At 55.5% G+C, this 11,818-nt stretch overlaps 1 protein-coding gene across 1 annotated transcript; it reads left to right on the top strand.

Moving 5' to 3' along the window:
• Positions 1–8,825: 8,825 nt before the first annotated feature.
• On the top strand, positions 8,826–10,595 carry LAMTOR5 (late endosomal/lysosomal adaptor, MAPK and MTOR activator 5). Its single transcript, XM_086476614.1, has 4 exons — positions 8,826–8,870; positions 9,043–9,104; positions 9,617–9,734; positions 10,238–10,595. Exons 1-4 carry the CDS (start codon positions 8,836–8,838, stop codon positions 10,296–10,298), a joined length of 276 nt encoding a protein of 91 aa, XP_086332740.1. The 5' UTR covers positions 8,826–8,835; the 3' UTR covers positions 10,299–10,595.
• Positions 10,596–11,818: the final 1,223 nt, after the last annotated feature.

The raw sequence follows: 11,818 nt of genomic DNA on the forward strand, positions 1-11,818 counted from the left end.
AGTGATTTCCCACTACATTGTCACCTCCTGCAGTTTAAAGCCACTGGGAGGCCAGTAATTCCCACCACGCAGCGCTGCCCTTGGGTCCGGGGAGTCCCCCCACAATGGGAATTGAGGGTAGTAAGAAGCTGTTCGGTTGTTTTATTTCTTTTTGTTGATGTTTTTTCTGCTGGGAGAAAATAATTTGCACTATTTTCCACCAGAAGATGTCTAAAAATTAACTAAAAAAAAAAAATCGCAGTCCAAGCTTGTGGGAAAGCCAGAAGCAGCTAATAAAGTAAGGCAGCTTAATAAAAGAACCCCAAATCTTGAAATTATATGGTTTTTAACACCGTTATGAAACATTGTGGGTTTTTCCTGACTTTTTGCCCTGTCTGTGCTACTATGGGACCCCTTTCCATACGGGAACCCATGGTCCACAATGCCAAGCAATGGGTATCACTGCCTGGGCAGATGCAGCATCCCCGCTGCAGGACTATTCTTCCATAAATAAAAGGCAAAACTTCCAATGTGTAAAAAACCTAAATAAAATCAATGCAGCCATTGCAGTGTTTTATTTTCACCAGATTAACAATATTTTGTTGGGGGAGAAACAAGCGTGGGGAAGCTTTCACCCAGCATCAAATGCCAAATCTGAGTTACTTTACCCTTCAGGATAACACAGCAACTGCTGCAGCCATGCACCTGGTGTCCTTTGGGGGCTTTAGAAATAGCAACAGGTGCTGCTATAGCACCAAAACCCACCAAAACCCACCAAAACCCACCAAACCAGGAGGGCCCAGAGCACAGCAGTGCCGTGGCTCCCCGCACTGGACCCCAAGGGCTTTCCAGGAGCAGCTCTGCACAAGCATGAGTTGGAACCCCCAAATAAGCTTTGTTTAAGCTCTGCTTCTGCTTGAAAGGAAACAGTCGAGGTGGGCTTTTTGCTGTAAATGCTGATTATTCTTTTTTAGTTCTTTTCTTTATTTCTTTTTATTTATTTTTGCCGGAGGTTGCCGTAGGAAGCAGGAGGGAAGCTCAAGTGATACGCAATTTTTCCACAATGTGTTTTTAAGAGGGGAACTGAAAGCACGTGTCTGAGGTAACTTTGAGTGCATTTAATTAACTTCAATATCCCATTCTCCTTTCAAATTCGACTGACATAAAGAGAGGCTCCCAAACCTCAAACAGTGCCTGAACCTCAGGCAGATGCTGAGGCTGGAAAACATCTTCCCATGTCCCAAAGACGCACATCTGGCACGACACGGCTCCAGCCAGCCCTGCCTCAGCCTCTGCCAAACACATTGCATTCCTTGAACTTTGGGGAAAGCCAGCCCTTAATTCCCCACAGCTACTTGATATCGATTTCTTTTAATTGCCAGCTAAATTAGACCATCCATCACCAGCCTGAAGAGCTGCTTCCAGGAAAAAATAGGCTGATAAGACACGATTGGGCAATATCACGATGGGAATTGTTACAGAAATGGTTTATCCAGTAGGAATTGCAGGGAAACTGCTAAAACTCCCCGCAAAAGGGAGTTTCTGCCCCTCTGATTTTTATCTGTCCTAGTGCATGACTGAAAAGTGTAAAAATAATTAAAGTCAGGTCTCCACCACCACCTTCGGCGCTGGGCTCAGCCCTGCAGATGCTTTGGCAGATGAAACGATGCTGCTCAGCTTCACGTCCCAAATTTTACCATGTGCCAGGATAAAAACCATGGGAGGAAGCTCTTGGCTGCTGGGTGCTCGGCATCTACTGTCACTCTTCCCAGATTGCATCACCCTTGACTTTTACTGTATTAAATAAAGGAGGGAGGTGAAAGCTACCTGACAGCATCCATTACACGGAGACAACATCTTGTGAGAGGGATTTTTGAAGCCACAGACATTTGCCACCGACACTGTCCTTCGATCCACTCCTCTGCAGAGGGTGCTGGAGCCGGGCCCAGCTCTGAGCTGGGGCCGAGCTTTGCTAAGCCGCATGTCGGAGCAGCTTGTCCTGACCATGCCTCAGTTTCCCCATATAACATATAGCTTATAACACCATCTACCTTGGAAAAGCACTTTTAGGGTTGCCTGCAGCTATGTGGGCACACGGCGTCCATGGGGGAGGGCAAGAAATGGGTGCTGGGGGCTCACGGATGGAGAGCTGGGAGCATCACCCTAAAAAATCAATGTTCTTGAAGTTGACGGAGCAGCGGTAGCGGCCGTCAAGGAACCTGGAGCACATGAAGTTGGGCAAACACGGGCAGGTGTGGTGCTGGCGCTTCCCGAAGAAAGGAACCTGCAGAGAGATACAGGAGAGATGCAGGAGAGATGAGGGCATCAGGGCTGTGCCGCAACCAAAAAATGATCAGATGGGATCAAAGCGCTGAGAAAATCCCCGGCTCTTGTCAGAGGTTTAACGGGGATATGCCTGAAATTAATTTTTGATCCCTCTGAAGCCCTTTGCTCCTTCCTTGTGCAAGCAGAAGGCGCAGGGTCACTAAATCTTGCTCTCGCCGTGCAAAATCAATAGGGGAGCGTGGAGCGCGACGCTGCTGGTAAACCCTCAGGGAGGAGGGACTGCAGCAGTGTCGCGCTTTGGGCTAATCCCAGCGCACTGGGGTTGCTCATCAGACAGAAATCATGGTGCTAGGGCCGGTCTGCAGCGTTAACTCGGCTTCTCCTCGCTCGGCAGGGCATTTACGGCTCCATTTGGAGCAGCGCGGCTCGCTCCCAGCTCCAAGGCAAGGTCCGCAGCACCCGGGGGGCATCCCGAGGATTTCGGGTGGCACGGATAGGCAGGGAGTCGCTCAGAATACTTTAAAGGCTGAAACCAGCTGCACCACGCCAGCTCGGGGACCACCGTGATGCTGCCCAGAGCTTCATCCCAAATCCTCCCCAACACCAACCCCACTTCTCCATCCCAGGGCTTTAGTGGAGCTTTTCTCCCAGACGAGGAGCTCGGTGCCCTTTGCCCGGTCCTTGTCCCCGCTCCCAGCCCCACTGGGTAGCCCCACGCCGGTACCTTGTGACTGAAGGGGTGGCATTCGTCCCCCTCCTGCCCCAGGGGGGTGCACATCCGCAGCCCCCGCAGCCAAAGGCTGACAGCGCAGCAGGTCCCGCTGCCGCACTGGGGGTCCCGCTCGCAGGCCTGGGGAGAGGGACGAGGGTGGGTTAGTGGGTCTGGCGTGGGAAAGCATCGCTACCGCTCTTCTGGGGGGGGGTTCAGGGGAGAAATCAGCCCACACCAAGCTACTGAGTGTAACCCCTTGACAGGGATTTGGGGGAGAGGGGTTTGTTCTTCCTAGCTCTCCCGTTTTGGGTTCGGTTTGGGAGGTTTTGGGGCAGGGCATGGGTTGGATTGGGGGTGCTGGGGTTTGCAGGAAATCCCTCGTGTACGCAGCGATGGGAGGGACAGAGGAGAAGTTCGCAGCTGCCCAGCTGAAAAGCCGCAGTGGTGCCAGAGCCGCAGCGTTCGTGCCATCGCAGCCAGGACACCGACTCACGGTCCGGACTCTCCGGCGTGTACAGGCATCGCCCGTCTGGGGCTGTAAAACCTGCCAAGTACTGCAAATGCCAGGGCTTTTTTGCTGTGGCGGTTAGTAGGGAGCAGAGTAACGCCAACAACTCAGCCTCTCCCACCCAAGGCAGATGTAAAATGGAAAACAGTACCTCTTCCCCCGGGACGGGGAAACTGAGGCACGAATGCAAACGTTGCACCAGCTCACCACCACCCTGGAAACCCATGAGGATGCTGAGAAGAGGTGGACGGGGGGCACCTCAAGCACCAAGCAGGTCCCATTTTGCCCCCCAGGCTGTGTTGACCATCACTAGAGCAGCTCATCGCGCCCCCAACCCCTTCTCTGACCCGTTTTCCTGACGGCACGTTGGTCGCACAAGGAGAACCGATGGGGCTCACCCAAACCCCCCCTGGCATCACCCCCTCCTTGGGGCACCTCTCTCCCAGGAGGTCCCAGCCACAAGCCCATCGCTCCTACAGATGAAGAGGTGTGGAAACCACAACAGGGGAAATAAACCCATATAATTTTGGGGTGCAGCTCTCTCGCGGGGGGGGAATAAGGAGCTTTTGCAGAGTCTTCCCTTTCCTGAAGGAAACCTAATTCTCCTTGATCATTCAAAGCACCTCGTAACACCCAAATACTGTTAAAAATCAGATCTCAGCAATGCTGCACCCTCACCTGCAAACTCGGGGAGGGGGCTGAGGGGGGCTGCAGGCAAGCAGGGAGCTGCACATCCAACTGCTTTTCTCTGGATAGGCAAAATGAGTCATTTAAAGCCTGGGAATAATTTCAGGAGCTGCTGGGTCTATTTGGCCCTGGATGGAGGGGGCTCCCCCGGCCCTGGCTTTGCAGCTCTGGGTGTATGTAGGGGTTGGGGAGATGCAGCTGGAAAAAAATCACAGGCTTGAAAGAAATAGGTCTGATGTTAAAGGGTGTCTGGGAAAAGGGGAGCCAAGAGCCAGGTGAAGTCAGCCAGAAAATTCCCATCGGTTGGGAAAAGCTGGGAGGCAGAGAGGCAGCCGGGATGCAAACGCTTCGTCTTGGTTTTAAACAGGAGATTTTTTGCTGCCAGGGGGGAAAAAAAAGGGGGAGAGGGTGTTAACCAAGCCTGGCTTTGCTGAAACCAGCATCTGGACTCCTGAAGCACCACAAAAGCCTGGATTTCATGCCCAAAACTCGCTGTTCCTCTTGCTTTTAGCATCACCCTTGGTCCAGCTCTTGCTCAGCAGCACCGACCTCTCAGACACGCTGAGCCCCAAAAGCCCGTTAAAGGGTAAGCGTCGTGCCTCTCCTTTGGATCCCGACATTTCCCCCCTCTTTTAATAATTTCTTTTCATTCGGGAGAGAGAGAGACAATCTGAGGTGCTCGAGCCCTTGTCCCAGTTGTGAACACGCTCTGGGGGATGCCCATAAAGCTACATTATTTTTTCCCTGCTGGAAAACTTCCTAAAATCCCCGTTCCCCTGCATGCCAGGTCTGACACGGTGCTGAGAAGAGAAGCAGAAAGAGCAGCTCACCGGCGTGACTTTACACTCACGTGGGCTGGAGTTGGCTGCCGGAACAGCATCCACGGATCAGAAAAACGAGTAAAAAATTGGAGGGAAACCCCCCCAAGCAAACAGCGAAAAGGCATCGATTCCTGCCTTATTGCCCACAATAATCAAATAAATTTAAAAATCTCCCCGGTTGGGGATGAGACCAGCACTTACCCCGGTGATGACGGCGCAGGGGCAGGAGGAGATGAGCAGGAGCAAGCAGAGGGTTTGCAGGAGCCGGCCCATGGTGCCGGGACAGGAACCGTCTCCCCGAGCTCTGCAGCAGCCCCGCACCTCCCGCCCTATATAACCCCTTCCAGCTCTACCACCGTGGGCTTCCCCCCCTCCCCCCCCCCGATGATCTCAGAACAAGCAGATGAGACCTGAATCTCTGATGGTATAAAAGAAATATTAAGAAACCACCGAGGAAGGGAAAACCCCCACCTCTGCCACCTACGCCCACGTCCCAGCGTTATTTTTCAGCTGAGCCAACACAGCTGGATTTTCCAAGTACACCTCTCTATCCATGTTTGTCCCTGATGGGTGTACTTAAGAACTGAATTAAGAATTTGTGATTATTTAGGTAAAAGAAAACACAAGAATAAAGTTACTTCTCAGCTCATAAGAGCACGATGTGTAATAATGGGGCTCTGTGATAAACACCCTGCAGACACAGAGATTCGGCTGCGTTTATTTGTGAGAATAAAAGAGGGCGGAGAGGGAATAACATCTTTTTCAGTAATGAGGATGTGTTTGAATCTGAATATAATGTGTGATTATGTTGATTTATGGTTTGAAGTATATCCCCCATACCTCAAGTTGCGGCTGGTGCATCTCCTGGGAGCGCAAGGGAATAAGACCAGGAATCGCTGAAGCGGCTGAAAAGGCAGGAAAAGCTGGAATTATCGGCTTCTTTTTTAATTTGTGTATCCTGGGAGGATGCAAGGGACAACATCCCAATGTGCTCGGGGATGGGGGGGGGGGGGGGGGCCCTCAACAAAAACACCCACCAACCCCCACAGTTGCATCCATCAGGTGGGAGAGGAGCAAGAAATCTCTGCAGCCTCTGCGATGCGACGTCCCCACGGAGCTGGGGCCGTTCGTCACCCGCTGCCTCGTCCCATGCAGCCCCTTTGGGAGTCCAGCAATAAAAAAATAGAAAAATAATTCAAAATTTAAATGCCCTTCCATGGCCAACACATGGTCCTGGGCTCCCATGGTCCAGGCTGGATTCGGCTGAGACTCCCCAGACCAAGCCCCCAGTGCCCACAGCCACGTGGGCCAGGGCCACGGAAGCAGACACGGTGGCTAAGACCCTTTGCACAACAAGGGCAGGAACTAAAACTCCATTTTTCCCCAAAAAATACAGCTGGGCTTCCAATTCTGATTCAGCAAGAGGGCTTTTTTCATCTCTGGATTTCTAGGGACCACCCCCCCGTGGTATCAGGGCTCCTTACCAGCATTACGAATCTAGTCCCTTCTGGCTTTATCCACTGAGGAATAAACATCCCCGAGCCTGATTTTGGGGCTGCTCCCTGCCAGACCTGGTCCACAGAGGCAAATTAGGGACCGGGAGCAGCTGGGAGGCTCAGCCCCAGGGGGAAAACATGGCCTGAGGTGATGGACTGGGATTTGAAATGTGGGTTCAATCAGAGCCACGTGGTTTAATTGGGCTTTTCTGTTGAATTTCTTTTGTAGAGTATCAGTCCGGTGCTAAATCGTCTATTTAATTAGTTAAAAATAGCGCCGGCATTTCCCTGCCCAGAGACCGGCACATCTTTTGATGTGGCAGCTGTTCTGCTGCTTCGCTAATGTCTCCTCCACCTGGACTTGAATTAATCAATCCCACTTCTTCCAAAAAATCCCTCCTTCCAGAAGTCCTGCAGCCAGGAAGGACTCGGGAGTGGTTGTTTTGGGAATTTTTCCTTGAGAAGGTGCTGATGGGACTGGGGGGCGACACAGCCCCTGGCCTTGGTGGGGCATATTTGTATTTTTGTCCTGTGCTGCTTCCTAGGGGTGGGGAAAAAAAATTTTAAAAAAACAAACTCAAAAAAAAGGCAATATAAGTCCAAGCCATCCCAGCAGGGTGGGATGCAGCAGGGAGCCCCTGGGCAGGTGGGATCAGGGCACTGAATGCTGCCCAAGAGAGCTCCCAGCTTGACCAAGGAGAAAGAAAAATAAAATATAAAAATCAAAAATCCTGCTGCACTTCACTTCCCCCATCAATAACATTTTAATTTTCCAACCTGACAAGCCAAGATCTATCACCAGGCGCAGGCAGGAACAGCTTCAGCCGGCGCCTTATTAGCGTCGCCGAGCTTTGCGCTGCACCCACCATAAATTACCTCCTACTCCCCGCTGGCAGCGGGGCTTGTCGTTGCGGGGGGGCTCCTCACAGGATTGCGAGGCTGAGCGTCACTTTTAATACCTCTTTGCCCCATGGGAAGGGGATGGGGGTCCTGACCTGCCCCCTGCTGCCATTTGCACTGGTCCATGTGGCCCTTCTTGCTGCAAATATTGGGCTCCAGCCCATGTCCCCATGTCCTGCATCCCCCTCCGCCATGGTCAGGCTGTGAGAGGATGCTCTGGCTGGGGAGGGTGTGCGGGGGGCACCGCCGTTCAAACGCCACTTGAAGTTCATTTTGGGTGAGGGGATGGAGTGCACCCTCAGTATGTTTGCAGATGACACCAAGTTGGGGGGAAGTGTTGATCTGCTGGAGGGTAGGAAGAGGGATCTGGGTCGATGGGCTGAGGCCAATTGTACGAGGTTCAACAAGGCCAAGCGCCGGCTCCTGCCCTTGGGTCACACCAACCCCATGCAACAGGGAAGAGTGGCTGGAAAGCTGCCCGGTGGAAAACCCGGTGCAGTTTTGGGCTCCTCATGACAGGACAGACATTGAGGTGCTGGAGCGTGTCCAGAGAAGGGCCACAAAGCTGGTGAAGGGTCTGGAGAACAAGTCTGATGGGAACTGGGGGTGTTTTGTCTGGAGAAGAGGAGGCTGAGGGGAGCCCTTATCCCTCTCTCCATCTACCTGAGAGGAGGTTGGGGTGAGGTGGGGGTCGGTCTCTTCTCCCAAGTAACAAGCGATAGGACGAGAGGAGACGGCCTCACCTTGCGCCAGGGGAGGTTTAGGTTGGACATGAGGAAAAACTTCTTCACCAAAAGGGTTGTCAAGCCCTGGAACACCACCCAGGGGAGCGGTGGAGTCCCCGGCCCTGGAGGTGTTTAAAAGACGTGTAGACGTGGTGCTTGGGGACGTGGGTCCGTGGTGGCTTTGGTTAACGGTCGGACTCGATGCTCTTAAGGGTCTTTTCCACCCTAAATGCTTCCACAATTCTGCGCCATGCAAATCCTGAGTGCGGAGGAGGGAAACACAAATAAACCAACCTCGGGAATATAAAGGTGGAGGAAAAGGAGGAAAACCCCCCAAGAACCCCGACGGTGCCACCTGCTCTGCGGGAACATGGCCGCCCAGGGAGGGCGGCTGTGGGGCCGAGGGGGCGAGGGGGTGCGGGCTCCGGATTGGCAGCTAACCCCCCCCCCCTCAGCTGAGCCTGCAGCGGCTTGCACGGAGCCCCGGGGGGCTCCCGGGGACGGAGGGTACGGGCAGAGGGACGGGAGCCCTTTGGGGTGTACCCTGGCTTCCCCCCCCCCCCCCCGAAAGGAGGCTGGGCGGGCGCTTTCGCACAGCGAAGCCTTTCGGCCCTGCGGAGCCGCCGTCTGCGCGCGTCACGTGACTGACGCCGCTGCCAGGAGCCGCCGGGTAGGGCGGAAGTGTGGGGGGGTGGGGGGGGGCGACGCGGGGCCAGGCGGCATGGAGGGGACGCTGGAGCAGCACCTGGAGGACACGTACGGGCCCGGGGGGACGAGGGACGGGGGGGCGGACACGGGGGACAGGGGTAGGGCTGGCCGTGGGGGGTGAGGGGGGAGTTGGGCCTAGGCCGGCCCGAGGCCTGGCGGGGTGCGGAGGGAGGGTGCGGGGCCGCCCCGGCGCTGACCGCCGCTGTGCTCCCCCCCGCAGCATGAAGAGCCCGGCCGTGGTGGGCGTCCTGTGCACCGACTCGCAGGGACTCAACCTGGGCTGTGAGTAACCGAGCACCGCCGGGGGCGGAGGGCACCGCGGCCTGCCCCACCGCCACACGCCGGGTTGGGGGGTTCCGGGGCCTGCCCGGCCCTTCTAAGGACTCCTGGGGGTAGGGGGCACCGGGCCCTGCCCTACCGGAGCCCTCCCCGTTTAAGGGGTACCAGGCCTTGTCCTGCATGCCCGCCCCCCCCCCCCCCCCCCCCCCCCCTTCGAGGACACCAGGCCCTGCCCTGCAGTAGTCTTCCCCCGGCCACTTTTGGGTGTCCCCAAGGGCCCGCCAAGCACCGTGGTACTCAGCTTCCCCCATGCAGCGGAGGAAACTGGAGACAGCTCCTCCTGCCACTTAAATCCAGGCTTTTCGGTGGTTTGAGGGCAACAATTTGGGGAGACGCTGCATCAGCCCGCAGGGGAGGCAGATGGGCCGGGGCAGGAGCAGCCCAGGGGGGAGGCAGCTTCACCCAGCACCATCACGGCACCCGTGGCTTTACCCAACGTCTCCCACCTCTCACAGGCCGAGGAACCCTCTCGGATGAGCACGCCGGAGTCATCTCCGTCCTTGCCCAGCAGGCAGCCAAGCTCACCTCCGACCCGACCGATACCCCCGTGGTGTGCCTGGAGTCAGACAGCGGGTGAGTTCCCAGCCCTGGGGTGCCACTTTCTCCCCCTCTTTTTGCCTTTCCCCCCAGCTCTGGGGCCCTCGCCAGAGTCAGGTCCCTACAGCAGCTCTCCTCATCTTGGGCTGAACTGGCAGATGTGGAGGAAGCCCCAGCTCTGAAGCCGTGGCAGGGGGAAGGTAGTCCCTGTGATAGGCACGTGAATTCACTAGATTAACTGGCCCTTGAGAAGCAGGAACTGTAAAAGCAGTAGGAAACCTTTCAGGGGGTGGTGGTTACTGCAGCTCTATACTTCTTCCACACAGGGGATCCCTAGGGATAATGAAGCCCATGCAGTAGCCAGTCAATGTGGCAGGCAAAGACTCTTCATGGGAGGAGGCAGCGACCGACAGGCCTAGCACAGAGCTGGGGGTTGCTGCAGGCACTGGATGATGCCCCTGGCCTGTTTCCCACCCACATCAGCAACCCCTCGTCACAGCTGGCTTCTCAACTGCCTCAGCACTTTTTTCTTGTTCTAGGAATATCATGATCCAGAAGCACGACAGCATCACTGTAGCAGTGCACAAGCTGGCGTCGTGACCCTCGGGAGCCTGCGCAGCGCTCCTCTCCCACCTCCTCCTTACTGGACAACCACTCTCCTCTGCTGCTCCAGCGCAGAACGTGCTTGTAGTACCAAACCTGGGCTGAAGGCTCTCCCTCTCCACTTAACAGCTCCTGTGCAGCTATCGGGGTCTCCAACTCACATTTCAGCACTTGTGCTGCTGAGGATGAAACGTGGGTCACTCACCAAGCTCGTGTAATGATCAGATACCACAAGGTGTATGTGTGTGCGTGGCCTTATTTGTTGGAGAAATCAATAAATGACCTGCAAAAACATGCCTTTGCTTCTCTTTTGTCCAGCTGTGAAAACTCTGCCCAGTGCTTTGCCTTGCCTCCAAAGCTGAGGTAACTTCCCCCAGTCCCTTCTGCATTAGCATTTCCCTAGAGAAAAGGAAGAGTGCACAAAGACCCGAAATCATGGAGGCTCCTCCAGTAGAAAAGGTACAAACACCTTCGGAGGAATTTCTCCTAGGAAATGTTTAGCCTCCTCCAGTTAAACGTTCTGTGCCAGAGTTACTTGCTTACTAGGCCTCGGATTGAAGTTCAAACCTATACGTGCTGGCCCGGCCTGGTCCCCGTGTGAACTGTCAGTGGATGCTGGCGACATCCTCGCAAATCCAGGCCTCTCTCCCTCTTCCAGATTCGAGCATTCGAAGTGGTGCAGGGAAACCATCCTGCGAAAAGGCTTTCCCCTTGGAAAACCCCCAGGCTCCAACGCTCCCTGTGCGTAAGGGGGTGCAAAGGCGCTGGCCTGCAGCTGGCCTCGCGCAGAGAGTGGAGCTTCACGGCAGAGCGTGAGCTAAAAACCTGCGCTGGGGCAGAGAGAAAATGACCTTCACGCTGCTTTGACTTCACTCCTAGGGGCAGTGGGGACGAGCCTGCCCTGTGTGACGGCTCTGCCCTCCTGTCGAGGTCGGTGTCGGTACGTCCAAGCTCTGCGGTGGTCCGGGAGGGTCCCTCTTCTCCCCTCTCCCTGCCCGCCCACGGAGCTGGGAGCAGCTCGAGCCCAAGCGTCTCCTCCCAGACATCCGACGGCTCCGAGCGCAGATGCTGCACCAGAGGCTGCTGCCGCCAGCACCCCCAGCCCCCCATCTGCCAAGTCCCCCCCTTGTCCTTCAAGCCCTTAAACCATACAGGCTGCAAAAACCATTCCGCTTAAATAAAAGCTTCAAAGTCACCTACGGCAGGGAACGCTCCTCCAAAGGCTCTGATACATCCTGGGCTCCTCCAGTAAGACGGAGCATTGTCTCCTCTGCCCCGGGAGGGGAGCAGAGATCAGTGTCACGATCCTACCATCTCATCTGCCCCCAGGAATGCCGACTGGGGCGACAGGTGAGCCGAAACGGGGAGGGGAGGAAGCGCGAGGGCTGGATTTACCCGGGAGTTCGTGCGTGTTTACAATGGAGGCGCGGAGCCAACTCAGCGCCCGCTCAACTACCGGCTCCCCTCAAGGGCTGCAGCAGCACAGCTGCTCCGCTCCAGCTGCCAAGCATCTTGGC

Source organism: Leptosomus discolor, chromosome 21 (assembly GCF_034619465.1).
Source record: "Leptosomus discolor isolate bLepDis1 chromosome 21, bLepDis1.hap2, whole genome shotgun sequence".
In the NCBI taxonomy this organism is placed as follows: Eukaryota; Metazoa; Chordata; class Aves; order Leptosomiformes; family Leptosomidae; genus Leptosomus; species Leptosomus discolor.

Bases quoted from the DNA above. Each gene is read 5' to 3' on its own strand.
- LAMTOR5 (XM_086476614.1), top strand. From the start codon at position 8,836: ATGGAGGGGACGCTGGAGCAGCACCTGGAGGACAC. The intron at 8,871-9,042 runs GTACGGGCCCGG...TCCCCCCCGCAG, and splicing joins GAGCAGCACCTGGAGGACAC to CATGAAGAGCCCGGCCGTGG. The intron at 9,105-9,616 runs GTGAGTAACCGA...CACCTCTCACAG, and splicing joins GCAGGGACTCAACCTGGGCT to GCCGAGGAACCCTCTCGGAT.